Consider the following 10,260-nt stretch of genomic DNA (forward strand, 5'->3'; position numbering starts at 1 on the left):
TTTTTTTTTTACTTTAATAAGCCCGCTAAAAACTACAAGAAATGCTTGCTCAAAAATTTAGCTTTGCCATCACAGGAATAAATAACTTTTTTAATTTTAAAATATTATTAGATTTAAAATAATGTTTCACAATAGTACTGCTTTTACTGTATTTTTACTCTAATAAATGGAGCCTTTATAAGCACAATAGACTTCTTTCAAAACAAAAGAAGTGTTTATCTGACCAAATCAAAAGTTAGAAAGCAGTAAGTGCAGAATGTGAGGGCAGAAATCCATACCTGGTTGATCACAGTTGGCATGCGCTGTGCCAGGCATTGTCCTGGTGCCCACTCTCTCCTGCCCTCTACTGTCCACACACCAGCAGTGTCCAGTGGAGCCCAGGCACTGCAAGGGTTTATACTGCCCTTTCTCATCACACTGAGGAATAAAGGCCTCCAGGCCTGGGTAGATGCTTAGACTCTCCTGCAGACTTTCTCTGTGGTGTTGGCACACAGTTAAGGGCGGTTTGCGCTTCTCTAGCATAGACAAATATAGAGGAACAGTGAACATTTAAATACATTACATTATCAGTATTCACTAAATGGCATGATGTGACTGAGCCAAGTTCTAGAACAAAGGTGGTTGTTCCAGGAACATGTTCTACTTGTTTCTTATGAATTATTAAACAACTCATTTGTGTTTGACTGATTTATAATACGCTGCTGAACATAATATCTGACTCGATTGCCAGACTTCTTCTGTGTTTTAAACAAAGAGAACAGTCTGTTACTGAGCTGACGGGCAGAAAGCGTTGTGTGCTTCTTGATAAATGTTGTGGTTTACGTGGTGGTTGGCAGAGGAAGCCGTCGCCCTTGTATTCAGGCCAGCACTGGCAGTGGAAAGAGCCCTGGGTGTTGGAGCAGGAAGCCAACGGATGACAGAGCTGCAGAAAACACTCATCAATATCTGTAAAATAAGAGAATGATGGGCCTCCTATGAAATAGAACTCTCAAATGTGTAGCACATGTGTGGTTGCATAAATTACACTTGTGATTGAAGAGCGTTAGTGGTCCTCATGCATGAAATGTTTAACAAATTTCTGCGTTGAATGACCATGATTCATGAATGACTGTAAATTGGGCATTAAAATTAATTCTTACATAAATTGTGCAAATGAGCTGAAGTTATGTACGTATGTTTTTTTTTACGAATGATATACACAGACTTTTTATTTTATTTTTAGCCAAATATTTTATTGTCCATCCAGCACTTCTATGTAATGCGACTACATATATGTTAAAATGTAACTTTATGCGCGTGAGGTTGCCAGTCTGTGGTAGGATTTTTCATTGGCAATTTTTCTGCAGAAAACATTATTACGCCAGTAGGTGGCGACTCTTCTTATGACTGAGTCATTGAATCATTTACTCAAATGATTTATTCAAAAACACAGATTCATTCAGAAACGCGAACGCCACTGCTGTGTTTTGCTTGAAGATGCCCAATGGTTTAGTCTGCTTTGGCTTAGTTTGGAACTAGTTTCATTGTCAAAGCAAAATAGACAAGTAACTGGCGATATTGTGTTTAAAACATTAACTTCTTGTTTACTGAACTGCTGTGTAAATCAACTCTGAATCAATTGAACCGGTTGCTTTTTGAAATGATTCACTGTTTCGAAGCACTGTGGTGTAAATGCAACGAGGGCAGAAAATAATTAAACTTTTTACAAAACAAACTACAACTGTTTTTCATGAAAGTGTAAGCTATGAAATCTACAATAGCTATCTAAGCTATGAAATCTACAAATACAATTGAATATACAGTGTCTGTATAATTTGTAGTGCTTGTTTTGTGCTTTTAGGGAGGGCTTGGCTAATCAGGCCAATCAGAGACAATTAACCTTAATTCTCCTATTTTCATTATACTCACATGGGTTCACAAGATCATCGCCCTCAATGGTGAACCACCAAAATGTAGAAACCTTTAGCAAACATATGATGAAACAAAGCCTTGGCTTCTCAAATCACTTAGCGTCGCCAGTTTGAAACACACTGCAAACCACTGATTCACAACAAAGATTCATAGAGGTTTCAAAGCTAAATAAAACAGTGTTTCCAAAGTGGCCATAACTAAATTGCAGTTTCACACATGCAAAGACCCCAATATACGAATATATGAAGTTATTTTTCCTTGTTCGCTTAGGGGTAAAAATAATTTTGAAATACCCGAACCTGCCGTTTGGTTGTTTCAAGCGCTTCTAAACAGTGAATCATTATTAAGAATCTTATTAGGAATCATCTACTCACAAGACCCAAATTCTCAAACACAGGTTACAAAACACTGAACACTTACCCACACACACATGCAAATCGAGGTCAAACTCATAGCCAGACTGACAGTGGCAGTGATAGCCACCCGGCATGTTCACACACTCGGAGTGAGGACCACAGGAACTGAGCCCCTCAGCGCACTCATCTACATCTGGATCACAGATTCAAAACCCGAGAGAGCCATTCTGAACTTTAACTAAGGCAGTAATTTAATAAAGGCATGAGAAAATGACACACAGTCTCTAAGGGAACTCTCAAAGGAGCAGTCATAGCAAGCACTTGGCTTGACGCCAAAATATGTCTAAAGACGAACACTGAAATATTTGTACCATAGCAGTTGCGTCCATCCCCTTGGAAGCCCATGGCACACTGACAATGATAATGAGTGTCATCCCCTGGCAGGCAGAGAGCCATGGGGTCACAATGGTGCTTCCCAGTCGAACAGGGGTTCAACTCCACAAGCCCAGGGAGCTCACCTGATAACATACAGTTAAAGAATGTCCTCAACAAGATCCAAAATTATATGAAACGGAACTAATAATGACCCATATAATAGTATGGTTTGGTTATCAGTATGTTCTTACCTCCTACAGGCCCCACTTGATTGGTTATGGCGTATCTAAGGGTGGTTCCTTCTGTGAACATGACCATCAGATGCTCCACATGCACCTGTTGAAAGTCCGGTATGGTCCATGTGCCGTGCTCACAGCTACGGAAACTCACATTCTGGTGTAGCAGGTAGGAGAATGTCTCAGATCCACCATTTTCAGACACCACCGTGTACTCTCGCAGTGAAGATGATGTCACAGCTGAGCCAGACACAAACTACATTACCCATAATGCCCAAAGAACACATATTAAAGCAGTAACTTTGGACTCGAGTGGTTTATTGCTTTTAAAACATGCAAAAGCACTATCAATAAAAGACATGAATGTTCATAAAAGAGTTACATTTATTATTATTATTGGAATGAAGGATTTTTCAGGTAATCAGAATATCTGATGTAGCATCAGACATTTAATTGGCCTAGTGGTGTTGATGTTTAGTCCAACAACACTGGGATGTTTCTCTGTCACTCCGTTTATGGAAGCCCATTTCCGCCATTTAAGAAGAAAATGCTTTGGTAAATCATAATAATGACATAAAATGTCATAATTATGACACAAACTTTCAAAACGATGACATACTGAGTGATAATTATGAGATAAAATCTGAAATGATGATAAAAGTGCATATTTACTTTTTATCCCATAAGAAATCATATATGACAATACATCTACGTTTTACGTGAAATGATTTTGAGTTTTTTTCCCTCGTAATTTAAACTTTTTGTGTGATAATTATGACTGTTTATCTTATATTATAATTTTGACTTTTCCCTTCATATTTATAGCTTAGTATCTCAACATGTTCGACTTTATCTCATGATTTAGTATCTCAAAATTTCGACTTCATCTCATGACTTAGTATCTCATAATTTCAGATTTATCTCATGACTTCGTATCTCATAATTTTGACTATCTCATGACTTAGTATCTCATAATTTTTTACTTAATCTCATGAATTAGTATCTCATAATTTCAATTTTTGTCATAATTTTGACTTTTTACCTCATAATTATGATTTAGTATCTCATAATTTCAACATTCTATTTCACAACTTTGACGTTCATCTCGTGACTTAGTATCTCATAATTTCAACTTTTTATGGCATAACTTTGAAGTTCATCTCATGACTTTCTCATAATTTTGACTATCTCATGACTTAGTATCTCATAATTTTTTACTTAATCTCATGAATTAGTATCTCATAATTTCAATTTTTGTCATAATTTTGACTTTTTACCTCATAATTATGATTTAGTATCTATCTATTATGACTTAGTATCTCATAATTTCAACTTTTTATGTCATATTTTTTTATTTTATCTCATAATTATGACCTAGTATCTCATAATTTCAACTTTTTTTACGTCATACTTTTTACTTTTACCTCATAATTATGACTTAGTATCTCATAATTTCAACTTTTTATGTCATATTTTTTTATTTTATCTCATAATTATGACCTAGTATCTCATAATTTCCATAATTTCAACGTCATACTTTTTACTTTTACCTCATAATTATGACTTAGTATCTCATAATTTCAACTTTTTCAACTTTTCAGAATGTGAGGGCAGAAATCCATACCTGGTTGATCACAGTTGGCATGCGCTGTGCCAGGCATTGTCCTGGTGCCCACTCTCTCCTGCCCTCTACTGTCCACACACCAGCAGTGTCCAGTGGAGCCCAGGCACTGCAAGGGTTTATACTGCCCTTTCTCATCACACTGAGGAATAAAGGCCTCCAGGCCTGGGTAGATGCTTAGACTCTCCTGCAGACTTTCTCTGTGGTGTTGGCACACAGTTAAGGGCGGTTTGCGCTTCTCTAGCATAGACAAATATAGAGGAACAGTGAACATTTAAATACATTACATTATCAGTATTCACTAAATGGCATGATGTGACTGAGCCAAGTTCTAGAACAAAGGTGGTTGTTCCAGGAACATGTTCTACTTGTTTCTTATGAATTATTAAACAACTCATTTGTGTTTGACTGATTTATAATACGCTGCTGAACATAATATCTGACTCGATTGCCAGACTTCTTCTGTGTTTTAAACAAAGAGAACAGTCTGTTACTGAGCTGACGGGCAGAAAGCGTTGTGTGCTTCTTGATAAATGTTGTGGTTTACGTGGTGGTTGGCAGAGGAAGCCGTCGCCCTTGTATTCAGGCCAGCACTGGCAGTGGAAAGAGCCCTGGGTGTTGGAGCAGGAAGCCAACGGATGACAGAGCTGCAGAAAACACTCATCAATATCTGTAAAATAAGAGAATGATGGGCCTCCTATGAAATAGAACTCTCAAATGTGTAGCACATGTGTGGTTGCATAAATTACACTTGTGATTGAAGAGCGTTAGTGGTCCTCATGAATGAAATGTTTAACAAATTTCTGCGTTGAATGACCATGATTCATGAATGACTGTAAATTGGGCATTAAAATTAATTCTTACATAAATTGTGCAAATGAGCTGAAGTTATGTACGTATGTTTTTTTTTACGAATGATATACACAGACTTTTTATTTTATTTTTAGCCAAATATTTTATTGTCCATCCAGCACTTCTATGTAATGCGACTACATATATGTTAAAATGTAACTTTATGCGCGTGAGGTTGCCAGTCTGTGGTAGGATTTTTCATTGGCAATTTTTCTGCAGAAAACATTATTACGCCAGTAGGTGGCGACTCTTCTTATGACTGAGTCATTGAATCATTTACTCAAATGATTTATTCAAAAACACAGATTCATTCAGAAACGCGAACGCCACTGCTGTGTTTTGCTTGAAGATGCCCAATGGTTTAGTCTGCTTTGGCTTAGTTTGGAACTAGTTTCATTGTCAAAGCAAAATAGACAAGTAACTGGCGATATTGTGTTTAAAACATTAACTTCTTGTTTACTGAACTGCTGTGTAAATCAACTCTGAATCAATTGAACCGGTTGCTTTTTGAAATGATTCACTGTTTCGAAGCACTGTGGTGTAAATGCAACGAGGGCAGAAAATAATTAAACTTTTTACAAAACAAACTACAACTGTTTTTCATGAAAGTGTAAGCTATGAAATCTACAATAGCTATCTAAGCTATGAAATCTACAAATACAATTGAATATACAGTGTCTGTATAATTTGTAGTGCTTGTTTTGTGCTTTTAGGGAGGGCTTGGCTAATCAGGCCAATCAGAGACAATTAACCTTAATTCTCCTATTTTCATTATACTCACATGGGTTCACAAGATCATCGCCCTCAATGGTGAACCACCAAAATGTAGAAACCTTTAGCAAACATATGATGAAACAAAGCCTTGGCTTCTCAAATCACTTAGCGTCGCCAGTTTGAAACACACTGCAAACCACTGATTCACAACAAAGATTCATAGAGGTTTCAAAGCTAAATAAAACAGTGTTTCCAAAGTGGCCATAACTAAATTGCAGTTTCACACATGCAAAGACCCCAATATACGAATATATGAAGTTATTTTTCCTTGTTCGCTTAGGGGTAAAAATAATTTTGAAATACCCGAACCTGCCGTTTGGTTGTTTCAAGCGCTTCTAAACAGTGAATCATTATTAAGAATCTTATTAGGAATCATCTACTCACAAGACCCAAATTCTCAAACACAGGTTACAAAACACTGAACACTTACCCACACACACATGCAAATCGAGGTCAAACTCATAGCCAGACTGACAGTGGCAGTGATAGCCACCCGGCATGTTCACACACTCGGAGTGAGGACCACAGGAACTGAGCCCCTCAGCGCACTCATCTACATCTGGATCACAGATTCAAAACCCGAGAGAGCCATTCTGAACTTTAACTAAGGCAGTAATTTAATAAAGGCATGAGAAAATGACACACAGTCTCTAAGGGAACTCTCAAAGGAGCAGTCATAGCAAGCACTTGGCTTGACGCCAAAATATGTCTAAAGACGAACACTGAAATATTTGTACCATAGCAGTTGCGTCCATCCCCTTGGAAGCCCATGGCACACTGACAATGATAATGAGTGTCATCCCCTGGCAGGCAGAGAGCCATGGGGTCACAATGGTGCTTCCCAGTCGAACAGGGGTTCAACTCCACAAGCCCAGGGAGCTCACCTGATAACATACAGTTAAAGAATGTCCTCAACAAGATCCAAAATTATATGAAACGGAACTAATAATGACCCATATAATAGTATGGTTTGGTTATCAGTATGTTCTTACCTCCTACAGGCCCCACTTGATTGGTTATGGCGTATCTAAGGGTGGTTCCTTCTGTGAACATGACCATCAGATGCTCCACATGCACCTGTTGAAAGTCCGGTATGGTCCATGTGCCGTGCTCACAGCTACGGAAACTCACATTCTGGTGTAGCAGGTAGGAGAATGTCTCAGATCCACCATTTTCAGACACCACCGTGTACTCTCGCAGTGAAGATGATGTCACAGCTGAGCCAGACACAAACTACATTACCCATAATGCCCAAAGAACACATATTAAAGCAGTAACTTTGGACTCGAGTGGTTTATTGCTTTTAAAACATGCAAAAGCACTATCAATAAAAGACATGAATGTTCATAAAAGAGTTACATTTATTATTATTATTGGAATGAAGGATTTTTCAGGTAATCAGAATATCTGATGTAGCATCAGACATTTAATTGGCCTAGTGGTGTTGATGTTTAGTCCAACAACACTGGGATGTTTCTCTGTCACTCCGTTTATGGAAGCCCATTTCCGCCATTTAAGAAGAAAATGCTTTGGTAAATCATAATAATGACATAAAATGTCATAATTATGACACAAACTTTCAAAACGATGACATACTGAGTGATAATTATGAGATAAAATCTGAAATGATGATAAAAGTGCATATTTACTTTTTATCCCATAAGAAATCATATATGACAATACATCTACGTTTTACGTGAAATGATTTTGAGTTTTTTTCCCTCGTAATTTAAACTTTTTGTGTGATAATTATGACTGTTTATCTTATATTATAATTTTGACTTTTCCCTTCATATTTATAGCTTAGTATCTCAACATGTTCGACTTTATCTCATGATTTAGTATCTCAAAATTTCGACTTCATCTCATGACTTAGTATCTCATAATTTTTACTTCATCTCATGACAGTATCTCATAATTTCAACTTTTTTATGTCATACTTTTTACTTTTACCTCATAATTATGATTTAGTATCTCATAATTTCAACATTCTATTTCACAACTTTGACGTTCATCTCGTGACTTAGTATCTCATAATTTCAATTTTTTATGGCATAACTTTGAAGTTCATCTCATGACTTAGTATCTCATAATAAAAAAAAAAAATTACCCCGTTTTTCTCTGTTACCACATTCCATACAGAATGTCAGTGGTGGGGATTTCTTTTTTTGGTGAACTTGCAGGTTACTTTGTGATCGTTACAGTTCTACTTCCTTTGGAACTATTTTCTTTGGTGGAGCATAAATAGAAAAAAGTGACTGTGCATTTCAACTTTATCTCATGATTTAGTATCTCATAATTTCGACTTCATTTCATGACTTATCTAATCATTTCAGCTTTATCTCATGACTTAGTATCTCATAATTTTTACTTCATCTCATGACAGTATCTCATAATTTCAACTTTTTTATGTCATACTTTTTACTTTTACCTCATAATTATGATTTAGTATCTCATAATTTCAACATTCTATTTCACAACTTTGACGTTCATCTCGTGACTTAGTATCTCATAATTTCAACTTTTTATGGCATAACTTTGAAGTTCATCTCATGACTTAGTATCTCATAATAAAAAAAAAAAATTACCCCGTTTTCTCATAATTTCAACTTTTTTATGTCATACTTTTTACTTTTACCTCATAATTATGACTTAGTATCTCATAATTTCAATTTTTTTTGTCAGTGGTGGGGATTTCTTTTTTTGGTGAACTTGCAGGTTACTTTGTGATCGTTACAGTTCTACTTCCTTTGGAACTATTTTCTTTGGTGGAGCATAAATAGAAAAAAGTGACTGTGCATTTCAACTTTATCTCATGATTTAGTATCTCATAATTTCGACTTCATTTCATGACTTATCTAATCATTTCAGCTTTATCTCATGACTTAGTATCTCATAATTTTTACTTCATCTCATCCTAGTATCTCATAATTTCAACTTTTTTTACGTCATACTTTTTACTTTTACCTCATAATTATGACTTAGTATCTCATAATTTCAACTTTTTATGTCATATTTTTTTATTTTATCTCATAATTATGACCTAGTATCTCATAATTTCAACTTTTTATGTCATATTTTTTACTTTTACCTCATAATTATGACTTAGTATCTCATAATTTCAATTTTTTTTTACCCCATTTTTCTCTATTATCACATTCCATACAGAATGTCAGCGGTGAGAATTTCTTGGTTTTTAGGTGAACTTGCAGGTTACTTTGTTATCGTTACAGTTCTACTTCCTTAATTATTTTTTTTAGTGGAGCATAAATAGAAAAAGTGACTGCCGATATGATGCATCTAAAATTTAAGTTACTCAGTAATGAACATCTTGTGTGGAATTACTGAAAATGAACCCTAGTCACTACCCTCCAAGATTGTTTACAAGAATTACCTGATTGATTGTATTGATAGGTCTCTTTATATGGCAGAATATGGACTTTAGCACCACCAGGAATGCTAGGTAAATCTCCATGGATCCTTATGTTGAAATTCAAGTGGTTATATGAATCCATTCCTCGAGCCTCTTGAATAATGGTAACACGCTGACCTTGTGGGCTGAAGACCAGCTCTGCCTGATCAGAAAACTCAGCACCTGGAGAAAACATGTTTTTCTTCTTTAGACTTCTTCATGATCTGTGTGACATAAAGTAATGAAGCTTCAGATAAGAAAAAACAGTCACACCAGTTATGCTGAAGCCATTCAGATGGTCTTGGAGCTCAAGAGCAAACAGCCAGCCAAATGTAGAGACCAGGGGGCTTACAGCCATCAGAGCCCAGCCTGCCTGAGCTGGGACAGGACTGATGGAGATGTATACGCGACCTTCTCCCAACACAGCAAAGCCATGGATGTCCACATTGTTTAGCTGAACTTTAGTGTCTCCAACAGAAACAAGGCCACTCAGCTTTCCACTTAAAGGCTGAGAAATGCCTGTAAAATCAGATTTATCTTTCACATTTATGTTAGAAACTAATGTTAAAGGGGTCATATGATGCGATTTAAATTTTTCCTTTCTCTTTGGAGTGTTACAAGCTCTTGGTGCATAAAGAAGGTCTGTAAAGTTGAAAAGACTAAAGTCTCAAATCCAAAGAGATATTCTTTATAAAAGTTAAGAGTCAGCCACGCCCCCCTAAA

General features: G+C 36.3%; 1 protein-coding gene across 1 annotated transcript in view; it reads right to left on the bottom strand.

Moving 5' to 3' along the window:
• The window catches only part of nid2b (nidogen 2b (osteonidogen)), a 24,277-nt gene that overhangs the window by 10,519 nt on the left and 3,498 nt on the right, over positions 1-10,260 (bottom strand). The window contains exons 5-11 of the mRNA XM_016517653.1: positions 9,811-10,056; positions 9,520-9,720; positions 7,118-7,342; positions 6,863-7,009; positions 6,556-6,684; positions 5,047-5,169; positions 4,503-4,739 (exon numbers count right to left, since the gene is read on the bottom strand). Of these exons, the coding sequence (XP_016373139.1) occupies positions 4,503-4,739; positions 5,047-5,169; positions 6,556-6,684; positions 6,863-7,009; positions 7,118-7,342; positions 9,520-9,720; positions 9,811-10,056 (1,308 nt within the window). The remainder of the gene's footprint in view (positions 1-4,502; positions 4,740-5,046; positions 5,170-6,555; positions 6,685-6,862; positions 7,010-7,117; positions 7,343-9,519; positions 9,721-9,810; positions 10,057-10,260) is intronic.

This window comes from Sinocyclocheilus rhinocerous, unplaced genomic scaffold (genome assembly GCF_001515625.1).
Source record: "Sinocyclocheilus rhinocerous isolate Xijiao unplaced genomic scaffold, SAMN03320098_v1.1 scaffold2613, whole genome shotgun sequence".
NCBI lineage: Eukaryota > Metazoa > Chordata > Actinopteri > Cypriniformes > Cyprinidae > Sinocyclocheilus > Sinocyclocheilus rhinocerous.